Source organism: Ambystoma mexicanum, chromosome 7p (genome assembly GCF_040938575.1).
Source record: "Ambystoma mexicanum isolate Mex_15411 chromosome 7p, UKY_AmexF1_1, whole genome shotgun sequence".
Classification (NCBI taxonomy): Eukaryota; Metazoa; Chordata; class Amphibia; order Caudata; family Ambystomatidae; genus Ambystoma; species Ambystoma mexicanum.
The window spans coordinates 259,840,443-259,857,243 of record NC_090939.1 but is presented as its reverse complement, the minus strand read 5'-3'; the positions used below and the strand labels follow the sequence as shown (position 1 = coordinate 259,857,243).

The 16,801-nt window shown below is 46.4% G+C and overlaps 1 protein-coding gene across 2 annotated transcripts in view; it reads left to right on the top strand.

Moving 5' to 3' along the window:
* The window catches only part of IFNAR1 (interferon alpha and beta receptor subunit 1), a 342,571-nt gene that overhangs the window by 95,786 nt on the left and 229,984 nt on the right, over positions 1-16,801 (top strand). For both annotated transcript variants that reach the window (XM_069636295.1, XM_069636294.1), the window contains exon 4: positions 9,518-9,669. In XM_069636295.1, the coding sequence (XP_069492396.1) occupies positions 9,518-9,669 (152 nt within the window). The remainder of the gene's footprint in view (positions 1-9,517; positions 9,670-16,801) is intronic.

The window sequence follows — 16,801 nt, the reverse complement described above, 5'->3', positions numbered from 1 at the left end:
AAACCTAAGCTAGATGACGTTTTAGGAATTGCTAAGTGTGTTGATCACTCGCTAGCATGTGTGGCCAAGTTAACTGAAGCAGAAAATAAGGATAGTAATATTGAAGTTTTGAAGGTATCCAAAGGAAAACAAACAAAAGAAGGGGAAGGAAAAGTCTAATCAGAAGAATGGTGTGGATAACAGAATGGACAAGGTCAAGTACCAGAAGGATGATGAGCGACTATGCTTACGTTGTGCGAATGGGTTGCATTTTGCTGCTTCGCCTATTTGCCCTGGTCTCCAGGCTGTGTGCACCAAATGTAACAAAAGAGGTCACTTCGCGAAAGAAAGTTCTTTATGTAGCTGAAGAGGAAGGTAGATCGTCGGAAGATGAGGAAGACTGTCCACTAGTGGTGGTGAAAAAGCCTACTGGTGAGTTGAGATTATGTGTTGACCTTCGTGAATTAAACCAGTGCATTGTGGTAGACAGACACCCACTGCCAAACATCAATGAAATGTTGCCAATGATAGGAAGAGGAAGGGTGTTTTCAAAATTGAATATGGCTTTGGCGTATCATAAACTTGAGTTAGATGAAGAGAGTAGGAAGCTTACAGTGGTCATGACTCACAAAGGGGTTTTTCAATTTACAAGGATGCCGTCCTTGGTATTTCAAAAGGCGATGGATCGGTTCTGAAAGGAGTATTTTGCTTTCAGGGTGTCGTTTTGGTGTGTGGTGAGAGTGAGAAGGAACATGACCTGATACTGGAACAGGTATTGGTAATTCTCAAAAAGAAGGGAGTGTCTTTTAGAAAGGATAAATGTGTATTCAAAAGGGAGACAGTCAAATATCTAGGTCATGAAATATCAAGTTCTGGTTTAAAGCCCATGGGTGAGATGATGAATGCTATCAAAGTTGCAAGACCGGCAATCAAGCGAGAACTTAGATCATTTCTAGCCATGATTGATTCTACCAGAAATTTGCTAAAAATTTCACAGATAAGGTGGTGGAAATGAGAAAGCTACTTTAAAAAATGAAGAATTTATATGCGGCACTGTATGTGAGAAGGAATTTTGTAGCATCAAGGAGGAAATAAACGTAGCAAAGGCATTGAAATGTTTTGATACAAGGAGAAAAAAGTGTTGTTACTGTGGATGCCAGCGATAGCGGCGTGGGAGCTGTATTGTCCCCGATTAGAGGTGATGGAAAGGGTGAGATTATTGCTCATGCCTCTTGCGTACTGAAAGGAATTATTTGGTTTTGGAAAAGGAAGCACTGGCGTGGCATTGGGCTGTAGAACAATTTCATATTTTCTTGTAGGGTATAGAGTTTGTGATTCAGACTTATCAAAAGCCTCTTACGAGTACATTTGAGTCAAAAGGTCTCAGTAAAGTGTCTAGAAGGGTGCCCAGTTAGGTGACGAGACTACAATGTCATGCATTTAACATGGAAGTGATACCAGGACATGATAACATCCTGGCAGATCATTTATCACGTCTGGGAGGTCAATAGGAAGACGAATGTGGTCAAGAAGAAATGTCGGCGATAAGTTATGTGAATTACTATGGCATTGTAACTAAAGGCAGTGGCTAGAAGCCATGGACCAGGATGAAGCTGTAAAGCGGAGCAAAAGTTATGTTGAGATGGGGTGGCCACCTAAGGGTTTGTTAAACCAGATAGAGAGATCCTTTTGACTGGTGCAAGATGAGTTGTGTGTGTGTTGGAAAGCTCACTGTACCGTTGGTAGTGCATAGTTGTGCCTAAGGACATTCGTGAGAAGATTATTGGTCTTGCGCATGAGGCACATGTTGGCGTTACGCACACAAAGGCTATACTGAGAGGAGAGTATTGGTGGCCCGACTTTGACCGTCAAGTGGAAATGAGGATAACTGGAGAGCGAATGCAGCTGTTGCTCGCTCCGGGCTGCGCGTTCGGGAAGCACGCATGCATGGAAGGGCTGCATCTGGAGTAGGTGGACGCAGTTGAGCCCAGCGGAGACCCCACCAGCCACTCCTGCGACGTGAGGACGGTGCCCCCACACGAGGAATTGCTGTGTCGGGTGTCAGGGACGAGAGGAGGGCCTTCCCCGCTGCAAGCAGACGTGCCATCTGGTGAGAACCCGTCGGGGCCGGCGGGAGCGGGGATAGTTGGCCGGGTTCCCCCATCACCCCAGGTGCCTCTTTGGAGCCTCCGGAGGTTGAGTGGCAGCCTAAGGGGTGGCCCCCATAGTGGTGTGGCGGGCCGGGTGGTGCTCCAGGAAGCGAAACGTTTGTCAGCAGGCAGCCTTGGCCCCGGACTGTGCAGAGCAGGAGTTAGCGAGCCTGGAGAAGCAAGCGCCCTCCCTACTCAGCCCTGTGAATGGTTTTTGGCTGTGTACACTGAAGTTTTGCCTGCTGTGCCGGGGACGCAGACTTGGCTGCACGAGAAGACCGCAGAGTGCTGGCATCGGAGAGGTGTCTAGGCCTCCCCTCTGCGCTGCGCCCCCCATCTTGGTGGGAACTCTCTTCGGTGTCAACTGTTTATTCCAGTGTTCACCAAGCACAGGGAGAGCTTAAAAAGAGACACCTATGCCCCCCGTTAAGGTCCTGGTCTTTCTTGAGTCTGCCATCTGGATACTACAGCTCTGATCTGGGGTAGCTGGTGATCCGTCTGTTGAGGCTCAGCAAGCACCCCGAATCTCAACTCTTTGAGGAGAATCCTGAGCCCGCTGGCGTTCCTCCTTTTTGGGCTGGTGAGAGAACCTGAGTGAACTGTATATTGCTCTGTTGGAGGGTGACGGGTAGCCCTCGCCCACTGCCTTAACTAACTTTTGCTGTGTCCCATGGTCCAACTGTCCATCTGAGCTGTTCGCCTGGTCGCTCCCCTCAGGGGTCCTACTCAGGGTCCTTTGTATTGAGCTGAAACCAAGGGGTAAAGGAGAGTAAGTGAAACAAATCATTGCTTCTGGTGCAGGAGTCCTGGGAAACCAGAGCGTATTGGCATCTTTTGGCCCTGCTGACACTGAGGTGACCTCTCTTCCAGTGGACAGCTTGTCCGGATGTCCCTGAATCCCTCCACATGCCCCGGGGGGTGTCTTAATCGCTGTCCCTCTTCAGTGTCTGTCTTTATCCTCCGGAGGGGGTCAGCTTTGAGGGTCTTTCCCACCCCCCGATGGACTGGATGGAGTCCCTGCAGCGATTTTGCCACGCCTCGGTAGAGGCGAGGGAAGAGTGTATCATGCCCGCCACTGATCAGCCCGAAGCTATGGATGTCCAATCAATGAGCAGAGGTATGGCGGCTCTGTTGGAGGAGATTTGTGGATTCAGGGCAGACATTAGCAAGCGGCTGGACTCTTTAGACAAAAAAGTGGACTCTGTAGATGGCCGAGTTCAAGCCCTGGAAGCTAATCAAAACTCGGTCGACATCCTCGAAACCCAACTCGATATGCGCCTTTCAGAACTGGAACGGAGAGTGGAGAAAGTTACCCTCAAACTCGATGACTTGGAGAACAGAGAGAGGCGCTGCAATCTGAGATTCCTCGGCGCTTCAGATCAAGAGGGGGAAACGCAATCTGATATTGCAAGAATTGTTGATGCGGTTGTAAGAAAACAGTTTGATGAGGGGAACACCAACGAGCCAACGATTGATAGAGCCCACAGAGCCGGTGCTCCGGCCAGAGGTCCCCGATCGATCCTTGTGAAATTTCACGATTACTCTGAAAAAGCCAAAATTCTGGAGCTCGCATGGAGGAATGGGCCCCAAAGACTCAGAAGGATATAAGATTACAATCTACCAGGATCTTTCTGCCCTAACTGTAGCGCGCCGGCTGCTATGCAGTCCGTTAACGAAGTGGCTCCAGTCCAAGGGAGTGAGATATAGATGGGGTCATCCCTTTTCTCTCTCGTTTGAGGTCGAGGGGTACAAATACTCCCTGGTTTCAGAGGATGACATACACAGAGTGACTCAGGAGCTCCTGGGAGATCACCCCCTGGGACACGGCAGAGAGAGCAGGAGTAAGGAGGTGGTGGAGCCCCGTAACACGGAAAATGTTGTAGAAATGCGCTGTGTCCGTGGCCACAGAAAATTCAGGAGAGTAGTTCCGTCTTCCCCGGATGAACCTGTTACTTAACTTGGTCCGGTGTGTGTATTGTTCTGGAGGGTTTGGAAGCGGAGTTCAGACCTGGATGTTTCCCATGGGCCATGCGGGGGGGTTCGCTGTTTAAAGGTCTCCTTTATGGGCGTGTTGCTTATTCATTCAAGTGTGTTGCCCAGAAGGGAGGGGGGCAGAGTTGAGGGAAGCAGTTGTCTTTGTTTTGGTGGTTGGCGGGGGGGCTCAGAATGCTGGGTTTCTTTTGTTGTTTGTCGCCCTGGTGGAGGCGGCCTTTGGTGGCCTGGTCGTGGGGCAGGTTTAATGTCGCAGGTAACCTAGGTGCTTGGGAAGGGAGTGGGAGAGAGGATAAAGGGGTTCTCACTTTTTGATGGAGGTTATAAATGTTTGCTGCAACCACTTGGAGTCTCTGCCGAGGCGTGATATGTTTAATGGGGGGCCTGAGGAGAATCAGTCAGGGGGAGTGCTTTGGAGGAGTTCATCCTCCCAGTGGATCAGAGCTTGCACCTCGATTCCCAGATGGCTGAATTAAGTCATTTGCTGACTGTGGGCTCTCTGAATGTGCATGGTCTCAATTCTCCCCATAAGAGGTCCTTGGTTGAGAAGGAATTCAACAGGTTGAAGCTTGACTTACTGTTTCTTCAAGAAACCCACTGGGTAAGGGGTGGTGAGCTGACCCTGAAAGCAAGGTCGATAGAAAAGGTCTTTCACGCCTCGTACCAAGCTAAGAAAAGAGGGGTGGCGATAGTGGTCTCCCCGAATGCACACTTTGCCCGAAAGCCCAATGCAGGGATCCGCAGGGTCGTTACATAATGCTCAAGGGAGAAATGAGGCCCAGGACCGCTTCTGGTTTGAGATGAAATCTAAAATCATGACCTTTACTGAGGGTGTGCTTGTGGAGGGAGGGGATTTTAATATGGTCCTTGACCCTGAGCGTGACAGAAAAGCCGATTGGCCTTTTACTGACTCGTTATCGCCTTCCAGATCATTAACAACAAATTAGGGCTTAGGGACGCCCACGGGCCACGGGAGGGCCAAGAACCTTTATTCACTTTTTTTTCTGGAGCCCACGCTTCATTCTCTAGAATTGACTACATCTTAGTGGATAATTCACTCCAAGAGCAGATCTCTGAAGTGAGGGTGGAAGCGACTCCTTGGTCTGATCATGACCTAGTGAAGGTCACTGCTCTATTAGTGGAGCAAACGGAGAGGAAACTATCCTTTCTTAAGCAAAGGTACATGGAGTACATGGAGAAGGGGAGAAAGCCGATACAATTGTAGCATGGAGGCTACGAGAGCTCTGAAATAGTCGAAGGGTAGATGCGCTAGTCCTGCCGGGCTCGGGGAGATATAGGGATGACCCGGGGATAGCGGAGCAATTTCGATTATATTATGAGCGGCTGCATAGGACTGAATACTCCGGGGATGGAGTGGACATAAACTGCTTCCTTGATTCTGTACCAATCCCTGGCATTCCCCCTGAGAAAGCAGCACTCCTGGAAAGACCCATTACTCCTCAAGAAGTGATTGATACCATCTGTTCTATGAAGGTAGGCACAACCCCTGGGGATGATGGATTCACTGTCCTCTTTTATAAATCCGTTTGCTCTACCCTTGCCCCATTCTTGTCTAAGCTCTTCAATGCTATCTTGGACAATGGTTGTCTCCCGCAATTTGTTAACTGCCCGCATTGTAGTGATCCCAAAGGGAGGCAAAGGCCCGAAAAATTGTCAGTCCTATTGCCCCATCTCCCTACTCAACACGGACGTGAAGCTTTTAGCCAAGCTGCTGGCTAATAGACTGGCCCCTAATCGCCCTTCGCTGGTGCATGGTGATCAGGTGGGCTTCATCCAGGGGAGGCAGGGGTAAGACAACATTAGCAAATCGTTGGATCTAATGCACGAAGTAGCTATGGGCAAGGTCCTGCAGAAGATGGGGCTAGGGGTGAGATTTTGTAGGTATATAGCGGCCCTGAATATTGGCCCAACGGCCAGAGTGGCTGTGAATGGGACAGTCTCAGCTTCGTTGTCGCTCTCCAGGGGGACCCGGCAGGGCTGCCAGATCTCACCCCTTCTCTACGCCCTTGCGATGGAGCCCCTGGCCATAGCTATAAGACTTCACCAAGGGATTACGGGGGTCCGGTGTGGGGGATCGACTTCAAGCTTTCACTTTTTGCGGACGATGTCCTTGCGTCTGTTACTAACCTTCAGAGCTCTCTCCCAAACCTGCTAGAGCTTATCCATTCTTTTGGTGTTTTTTCAGGGCTGAATATCAATTTAGCAAAATTCTGTTTGATGCCAATGGGCAGTCCTGACGCCGTGGTGGATAGGAGGGAGTCATTGGGAGGTATTAGAATTGAGCGCAAGGCTACGTTCTATTTGGGGGTGCTCCTCCTGAGAGACTTGACACACCTCTTTGAAGAGAACTACCCCCCATCCTTAACAAGATAAAGGATGACTTGCTTCGGTGGGCTCCCTTGACTCTCTCTTGGTTTGGGCGTATGGTGTCAATCAAGATGAATATCCTACCTCGGCTCCTCTATCTCTTCTCCGCCCTCCCGGTTGCAATTCCAAGCTCATTCTTCAGAGCCCTTCATGCATTGGTCCAGCGTTTTATTTGGAATGGCAAAAAAACAAGGGTGAAACACGCAACCTTAACGCTCCCGAGGTCCTATGGGGGGTTTGGTTTCCCCGACTTCCAGCTCTACCACAAGGCTTCGCAATTAAGAGTAATGTTAGAGCACTCAAGAGATGATATGAGAACTTACTGTTCATATATTGAAGATGTCCACGCCCACCCCAGAAAAATGCGGGACCTCCTATGGGCCCCGAATAGAATCCTCCCAAGCATTATCAGGCATCATCCCACCATATCTGTTTTGTGGGCGCTATGAAGGGACGGCAAGGAAAACTCCACTCTATCTTCTTGGCCTTCCCCCTTATCTTCCCTGTGGGGGGGTCCTATTGATTTAGGCAGAAGAGGTTTTCGAGGGACTCAAGGGTGGTCAGATGATGGCCTAGAGCGTGCGGCTCAATTGTTTCATCAGGGTGTATTAATCGATTATGACAGCTTGGCGGAAACCATGGGGGATGCCCCAATGACTATCTTTGATTATCTCTGAGTTAAGGGGATCCTCACCGATACCCAATGGGTGGAAGATCTGGTCCACCCCCTTACACCACTTAAGAGAGTCCTTATCGAGTAAAGGGTCTCTGTCTAAATTTTATAAGTCTTTAATCACAGCGAACATGGAGGGTAGGCAGGGCTTTAAGAAACAGTGGGAGGCAAGGGTGGGGAAGGAGGTGGAGGAACCTACTTGGGTTACTATTTTTAAATCCCATTTCTCGGATTCCCTTTACACTGCCGCTGTGGAGCACAACTTTAAGATACTTCACGCTTGGCACCTCACACCAGAAAGGCTTTCAAAAATGTACCCAGGGGTGTCCCCACTTTGTCCGCGGCAATGTGGCCAATGCGGCCCATGGTACCATCTTTGGTGGGAGTGCCCTCATATCCAGACATATTGGTCAAACCTGCTAAGCTGAATTAAAGAGATCTCAGGCGCTGCCCTAAGTTTGCTCCCCCTGGAAATTCTCTTTGACATCCCGATTCCGGAGGACGACTCGGCTTCCTTGCCGAGGGTGGTACAAGCTATGTTACGGGCAGGAATGATGGCCCTTGCCCAGAAGTGGAAAAGCGCCTCAGTGCCCTCGAAGTCCGACTGGTTGGCCAAGCACTGGGCAATATTTACCTATCAGAAACTTACAGCCCTGACTCATGACACCATGAAGTCCTTTCTCCTAGATTGGACAGTAGTTTTGCTTCACGAGGATTGTGAGACTTTGATATCTGTGGTCATGGAGTGGCCTACGCTTTCTGTACGCCTTTTAAATAATGCCTCCTATTTTGTAGCTCTGGGGCGAGCCCAATAAGTCAGCTTTTGCAGCTTGTTTTGGTCCCTGACTGATTTGATACTGAGTCTCCATTACCCATACGGGTTTGGTGGTATATGTGCAGGGGATGGGAGAGGGTGGAGGGAGGGGGGTGGGTGATTGGCTGTCCCTTGTGGACTTCCTCTGTGATTTATTGTCATGCATCTTTTGTTTGAAAATGCCCAATAAAATGTAAGTGGAAAAAAAAGAAAATCAGGGAAGGGAGAGTTGCTAGAACCCAACCCATTATAGAGACAATTGGCCATGGACATTTTGGGTCCTGTACAAATGGGAAACGGTCGAGGAAAGTATATTGTTGTGCTTGTCGATTTATTGTCCAGGGGTGTTGAATACAAGATGGTGAGAGAGACTCATGGCGACGGGATAGTTGTATTTTTGCAAGACGTTTTCACGAGGGAGGGATTGCCCTGTAGTATTCTCACTGATAATGGCATGCAGTTCATTGGAGGTTACTTCTAGGAGTATTTAAACAGATGTGGGATAAAGCATAAAAGGACTGCATTGTATCTTCCAGAAGGAAACGGGATGGTGGTGAGAACAAAGGGGTGCATAATGCAGGCCATTGGAATGGCCAGTGCATGTGGCAACGATAAGAGAGTGGCTGTACAGTAAAGGTTATATACCTTGGGCATGTTCCCTCATGCAGAGACAGAAATAAGTCTGTTTGAACTAATGAGAAATCGGAAGGCCAATACAAGAGTTGTGCCACCGTGGTTAGGAAGGGCAAAGGAATCTGACTGTGGTGGATGAGCTGAGAGGGAGGATTAAGGAAAGAAAAGCGAAATTGGTTGTGAAAGAGAATGCAAAAAGATGGGGAAAAAGGAATAGGATGTTCAGTACTGAGCAAGGGAGAGGATAAAGAAAGGAGTTGTAAAAAGAAAATGTGTCTCACTATATTCCGAACCGGTTTCCGTGGAGAGAGTGATGAAAGGTGTGGTGGTGGTGGTAAGAGGAGGGCAAGTGTGGAATAAGAATAGAATTGCGATGGTGAGGTAAAGGAATGTTGGCAGAAGGAGAGGAGATGCGTTGCGATGTGATTTATAAGGGATGGTGGAACCTGGAGTGTGAAGGATGGAATGTGTACAGAAGAACAGCGTCCTAGGTTCTTATCAAGTCAGTTGGAGAGACCTGGATGCGGGAGGAGGCTGAGCTGGGGCTTGTTACCTATATAACTTCAATAAACGAAATATAAGCAATCTTTCAGTCTGGCATGAGCTTAATATCACATCTGCAGCACTTTTAATCTTAAATAAGAACCACTCTTCCATTGCACCTCTAACTGAAGGAGATTGTTACAAATGTTGGTACCTGTGTGTGGGGGATAGCTTAAGTTAGTCCAGTTAATCTCAAATGTACGTTTTGAGAAGTAAATTGTTTCTGGTTATTGATTTTAATAATTTCCTCTGCACAAAAGGTTCTTATTGACTGATATTCCGGCAGAATTCTTTCTACTCTATGCAGTACACTGGTGATCTAATGCATCTTGGAATGCTTTTCAGCTGAACTTGGCCCTCCAGCTGTGCAGATCGAATCCATTGATGACTTCATAAACCTCAACATATCTGCTCCAGAACATTTGAAAAATCCAATATGGGATGAATCTGACTTTAAGTATGATATAATTATGTGGAAAAAGGATTCAAGCGAACAGGTAAGACACCTCTTTTGACTGTTCAGGCTGGTGTACATTTTTGAACTGTCACCTCCTAAGTTCTGTCATTTAGTAGTGCACATTGATTTTTCCCTTAAACAGTTGATCTATATGTGGGCCATTTTGTTCAGTGCTATAATTTGAAAGGTCAGGCAGATTCTACTTGTGTGAATGATTATGGCCATTATTATTTCACACACTGCACAGTGATCATTGGGGAGACTGGGAAGGTCCCTACAGTTTGTTTGATATTGCAACATTATTCAAAAGTGGATTTGTATTCTTTAATGGTCCAGGTTTTAAGGCCATTTCGTTAAAGCAGTAGGTCAAGCTGCCCTGTGAGTTACGCACTACATGTTGGGATCAGTGTAAATCCTGCAGGCAACCCGATCATACTCCAGACAAAGGCATGCCTTATATACGTCAGAAGTGCATTATTTGGATTCCATTAAATCGGGGTTCTGCAACCTGTGGCTTTCCAGATGTTTTGGACTACCACTCCCATGATTCCTCCTCATTGACACTGCTGTCTAAGGCTTATGGGAGTTGCAATCCAAAACATCTGGAGAGCCAAAGGTTGCATGCCCATGTATGAATTGATCAATATTACACTTGTTATTATTTTCCTATCAAAATAGATTGAACTTTGTGGCAAAATTTCCTGAAACTTAGACTAGCAAGTATTTATGTGGAGCTTATATTTCTACGAACTGCGCTCTTTCAGCACACACTTTGCCAAAAAACACCTGGTAATGGACGGCCAGCCCGAAAGTTAGCATTGTTTCTCAGGGCTGTGGGTTGCTTCTGGCCAGTAGAGCCTACTTCAGGGGCGTTCATCACCAAACTGACACCCTAGCATACACCTAGGCTGCTAACAATAAAAACAAGATTTTCTCTATGGCAAACCCCCATATACGCCAGCCTCTTTCCCTCTCAAAGAGAAACTAGACCAATCTAAAACGGCCCCCATGGACAACAGAAAAGGCGGCTCAGTGTATGTTGTGGTCAGGGAAAAGGAGCACAAAAACGACATGGTGCAAGTTAGGAGCATTTGCATATCATGAAGAAAGATGACTGGCGTGGATAGAAGGCGGGACAGTGGGGTGACGGGGACGACACGGCAGGTACGGGTGTTGCCGGGCATGAGAATGCGGGCTTGCATCATCGCTTACAGCCCTCGATCCAAGCATTCCTTTAGCTTGAGACGCACGTGCTTGGTGTTAATTCTGCATGAAAGCATTTAGCCTTGATACACTATGCATGGCATTTCACCTGCCAATGTCCTAGGTTTGGGAGAGGGGGTACTTTCTGTATGGAGCTCATGGTTGAATGCGCTGCCCTCTTTGTTCAGGCTGGGTACAAGGGAGGTGTTTATTGTTGTGACTGCTCTCTAAAGCCAGCCACATTATGCATTTTCTTATCCGTTACCTCTTTTTTTCTGCTTTCAAAGGATGCAAACTCATCCAAGTATCCCTAATTTATGGCTGTCCTTTTCTTTCTGCATATCTCTTCCCTATATTCAAGCTCTTCTCTTGGCATCCTGACGAATACCTAAAATCCCATGATTCATACGCCCACCTATCGGCTGTTTCAGTGCAGGTACCCTAACCCTGTAATCTAGATTAGATGCCAAGAAGTGTGAGGGGTCGCTCCACCCACTTCCCTATCCCTCCTCGCCTCTCCTAGATGAGTTATTTTTTGACGGCCTCGATGGAACGTGAAAAGCTTGCCTGCGCTATCTCTGGGAGCACTGTGCCACTAGCCATTTCTCCAAAAAATAAATACTTTTTATTTTTCTCCCACTTTGTTTGGCTTCTTGCAGTTTAATTTTCATATGCCTCTAAATGCAGTGTTAACAGTTGCAATTCCTTTGCTTTCCCCCTTCCCTATACTATTTCAAGAGTCTAGGCTTTCAGCCTATGTTTTTGGTTCTACAGTAGGCATGTGAAGTCTTATTATAGTTATGTTTTTCAAAAACTAATGTTGACAAACAGTTTTCTAAATATGATTAAGCTCAAGAAATATATGGAAATGACACTTGGCACCTACCTCAGTCTCTAAACGTCACTCGAATGACACTGATGACGCTTACAGCTCTTTATCAAGTAACCACCCATCAGTGGCTACTGCCAGGCCTCTGGACAAGGTTGATTCGGAGTCAGAATTTAGATGAGGGATCTTCAGGTAGTGTACTACTGAAGATTCTCTGTTCTCGGACTTCGCTTCCGAAATAAATTGCATTTTTATAAGACCTTTTGAGCTACAGCATCACTGAAGTTGCAAACCGCCCAACAGCTGCAGCCCCTCGCGTCTGCTGATCGTTCTGATATTTCAGTCTTTCCTGTACTGACACATCAGCCAGAGGTACCTGGATTGTTTGAGCTGATAGCGGGCCAGGGATTTCGGACTCCTCCTTGGTATACTCAATTTGAGCCTTAACACCAAAATAGCTTCTGAGTTGTGCTGGGTAGCACTCTGGATGGCTATGTGGAAGTGCAGACTTAAATATGTCATGAGCGCATGGAAGTGACTAATCGCACTTGAGCATGACTGGTCGACTATGAATTTGAGTTACCATCCTAGCGCATGGGCAATACACAACGTTTCCTCCTGTGCATGGTAGGGGAGGTCTGGGAGCGATCACACTTGCAAGCTTAAGTGATGCTGAACACTGAACAGCTAATTTTGGAACTGCTGCACAGAAGACCACTTTGATATTTCTTCAGGTCTGGAAATAGTGCCTGCAATTCCCAGCCTTAGCTAACGTGGAGAAAAAAGTTATCACTCTACTGATGAGGACTTTTCCTCGATCACTGTCGCCCCTTCACCACAGTCACAGACGAAACAGGAGATGCTGTGACTCCATGGGGCGCAGGAGCACAGGGGAAAAGGGCTGGCACATTAGAAACCTACTAAGAGAGATTATGCATGCGTTACCACTCTGCAGACCTGCATGCCGATGGTGCACAAACTATTCGCCCAATCTCGTGCAATCCCTCTGACACTACAGTTTCTACAAGATAGATTCTCCCCGGCGGTATGGCTGTTGACCGTAAGGAGCCAGTGGTTGGCTATTTGGGACACTCGGAAGTCCACAGGGCAGGGTGGCAGGTGCTTCAGAAATGGTCTCCCTGCCACTGTGAAATGTTGTCAAGACAAATCCTCCTGACATTGAAACATTACAAGTGCCAACACAACATTGAAACATTACAAGTGCCAACACAACAAACTGTTTACAAATCGTCAGCCATATGCAGAACATTCCAGGGCCATTGACGGATGAACCTACACGTTATTCACATCAAGCACATTTATGCAAACGCGTAATTTTAGCTTTTTGGGGCCAAAGGACCCAAAACATATCTCATGTCCCGGGTGTCCAGAAACATTGCACACATTGGGCCTAATTCAGAGAACGTTTTCCAATGGGGTTTTGCCATTAGACAAAGCAGCTGTGAATTAGGCCCATTGTGTGTTCAACTCCCAACCATTGTCCTGCAATTGTTGCAGCATTTGGTAGCCGAACCAGCACATTATTCACATTAAGCACTTTGTTATATGTGCTAGATGGTGTTCAATATGCCCATAAGTGGCAACATATAAAATGCACACCCCGTAACTTTGCATGCTCAGGTTTCTGAATACCCAACCATATGCTAAAAGTTACATCAACAACTGGTGCTATGTTCAGGTAGACCTCATTTGCTTTTGGTAGGTCTGCTAGACACATATTGTATTGTTCAGCAATGCTTCCCAGCACTGAGTCAACTTTACTAAGTCGTTAATTCCCTAAAAATAGGCATTTAACGGAAAATAAGCAAAGTTATCAAGATATAAAACTGTTCAAATGAATGAAACCATTTATAACAATGAACATTCCAGCAAACTTCCCTTCTGTGTTTTCCTCCCACCAGTCTTGACGTTTTTTCTGGTGAGGCGCAGCACACAAAAAAGATGAAAGAGCCACAGAAACAAGGCATAACAAATAATATCACCTTGTATCTCCTATGCCTCCAGAAGTATTTGTGTGCAAGGGCCTCTCGGTTGCATGCCACACTGTGTCTGTTGTGGCTGCAGCAGCAGGAAGTGGACTGATGGTTTCAAATTGCAACACTAGTCTGCAGGAAAATGATTGAATGAGGATAGTTTCATATGTCTGGGACAGGGAATGTTGGACAGAAGCCTGGTCCAAGTCAAATACATTTAACACGGGTGCAGCAGATTAAAAGCGATTTACGTTTTGTTGGGATGGAACAAATCATTGTTCTTCTGTCCAACAATTAGATTTTTGAACACCTGCAAGAATTTCTGCTTAACTTGATAAAATAAAATGGAAGAAAGAAAATTGTACTCAACACAGCCCTATCATTCACATTTGAAAATTGATGCAATATTATTTTTCTTTTTCATTAATTTGTTCCACTAAGTTCCTAATTCAAAATGTTGCTAGCTATAGTTCTAGTTCAATGTGTAGCAAAGTCTGTTCACTCTATTCACTATTACGCAAGTAGAGAACATTTGCAAGCCCATTTCAATTGGCTTAATTGTTGACCTAGCGCAAACATCTTTATTTAATATAAGTTGAAGCACAATATCCTTGCTTCGTTTCCTATTACACATGCTATTTAGATGTTGCAGGGTGGTGCATTTTCAATACCCTCATAATTAGTACATACTTAAAAGCAGCTGGTGTCTACTCATTGCCATATCATGTGAGCTAGAAAAGTTGTTTTGTAAATTACCTGCAGATTGTTCTACAGAGAGCTCTGGCAATTTCTGGATAGGCTTGGGAAGTTGAAAATGTGCTCAAGACAGATTGTGGAGTTGAGTGGCTTAATTTTGTAAGCCTCTTGATTAATTCAGCAATATTACAAAAATACAAAGGGAGTAATTTTCCATCTTCCTGGTGGTTACACACAGTGGAGTGCATAGCAGTGCCACCCTTTGCAATTTTGATTCGATTTGCAAAATGGCGTAGTTCCAAAATGCAAATCCTGGAACACTTCTCCAACAGCACCTTCACCTGCATCAAAATCAGATGTAGGGGAGATGCTGATAGAGTTTTATGGATGATTGGAAGGGCAGGTTTGGATATTTTACGAACTTCTCTGTACAAATCCTTCAAAATCAAATGGTGTATTAAAAACATGCAAAAAACATTTACACATGTTTTTTACACATTTCTTTATGCAGCGGTTTTGCGTAAAATGACCCCCAAGATGTTTAAAGAGAATGATTTGTAGAGTGTGCCATCAGCGCTGCAACAGTGTTTAGTATTGCTTTGGGGAGTGAAGAAAAAAACGTGCATATCTTCTAGCCATTTGGTCTGCGTTTTGGCAATTTTAGGCACATTGCACCCCTTTGAAAAGGTTCAGAACATGCTTAGCCATGCAGGCAACACCTCGCAGGTTAGGCCACTGAAGGGCAGTAGATTGACAGAATATATTTGAGAAATTGAAAGCATGATGTGTGCCAAATCACATGAGACGCACGTAATCTGGGTACATTAAGCAGAACGAAACACTCTCAACAAAGTACTTAACATGAATAATTTGCAGATTTGGCCTCACAAGGATGCAACAGTCCTTGTGTGTTGAAAACATAACTTTAGCACTGTTTCAAGGCACGTAAATTATCCTTTGGCTCTTTTAGGCACATTAAGCATAACTATGCGCATATCGTGCTTAATGTGAATAGTCTACAGGCTGAGCCACCAAGGTCAATGGCATTAATATATGGATGTGTGTTGGAGGTACATAGTTGATATGTTGACGCTTGTAGGTACATTATGCAGCATTAAGGCACTGCCAGCAAAGCTCATAATGTGAATGGCTGTGCCACCAAGCGACATGGTTTTGAAAGGTTATATCTTGTCAGTTGGAAAGATGACACATGCAGAGTTTGAAACTACATGGTGTATGTTTTGCCACATTTTGGCATATTAAGCAACATCAATGAATTTCATAAAAGTGCTTAATGAATGGGAGGCCGACCGGGGCCACCCGATTGACGACCACACCTGGGTGGACATCTGGACACGCACCCACTCCGCCTTGACCTGTATCACCAGTAAAGAATGCGCATGCAAGCTTATGTTACGTTGGTACTACTCACTCCCCCCCTCAGACTACACCACATGAACCCACGCCTGCTGGAGGGGATGCTCCCAGCCTGGCTCCTTCTTCCACATGTGGTGGACGTGCCCAAAGATCCGGCAATTCTGGGAAAGTTGCCTGGCGATAATTGAACAAATTACCATGCGGACACTCCACCTGGAACCCGCAACTGTCCTCCTGGGGGTCCCGACCCCCGGGGGTTACCCCCGCTCCGGAAACAGAGCGAAACTGGTAACGCAATGCCTCTTGGCAGGTAAAACTGTGCTAGCCCGCTTCTGGAAGTCCCCGGACGGCCCTTGTATAGCCCACTGGTGGGGAAAACTATGGGACATCCTGATCGCAGAAAAAGTGACCGCAGCAAGGGCTGGGGTTCTGCACTGCTTCCAGAATGTCTGGGCTCCGGTGCTGGACTACGATCAGCGATTCCCTGCTTTAACATTTAAACCGCTCAATGCGCAATGGGCCCTGAAGGATGGGGAGCCCACCTGAGTAGCTAGGGCGGCGTACGAGCCCACTGAGCGAGGGAACTGGGGGGGGTGGCTGGAGACTGGAGGGGAGAGGAGGGGGAGAGGGAGGGAGGGGGCTGAGGGGTATGAACTAAAGCGAACTATCAAAAGTGGAACCTTCACGCAATGTTGTTTACAATCTTGTCCTGCCTTGGTTTAAAATAAACATATTTAAAAAAAAAGTGCTTAATGCATATCGTCTGCACCATTTGAAACCAAAAGTTATGGAATTTTTAACATAGCATTTGGAACATGAAGCATGCAAAGGTTTTATTTAGCAACTTTAAGAGCTGCCAAGCAAGTGCTTAATGTGAATAATGTGCAAGTTATAATGCCAAATTACTTGGTAGCTTGAAGGTATATGTATTTAAAAACATGATACGTCCAAAGTTTTGAAGGACATGGTTCTTGTTTTGCCACTTTTGGGCTCATTAAGCAACATAAAGCACTCCCATAACAGTGTTTAATGTGAAGAACAAAGTCTATCGAAGTTTAAGCATAGAAGCGTGA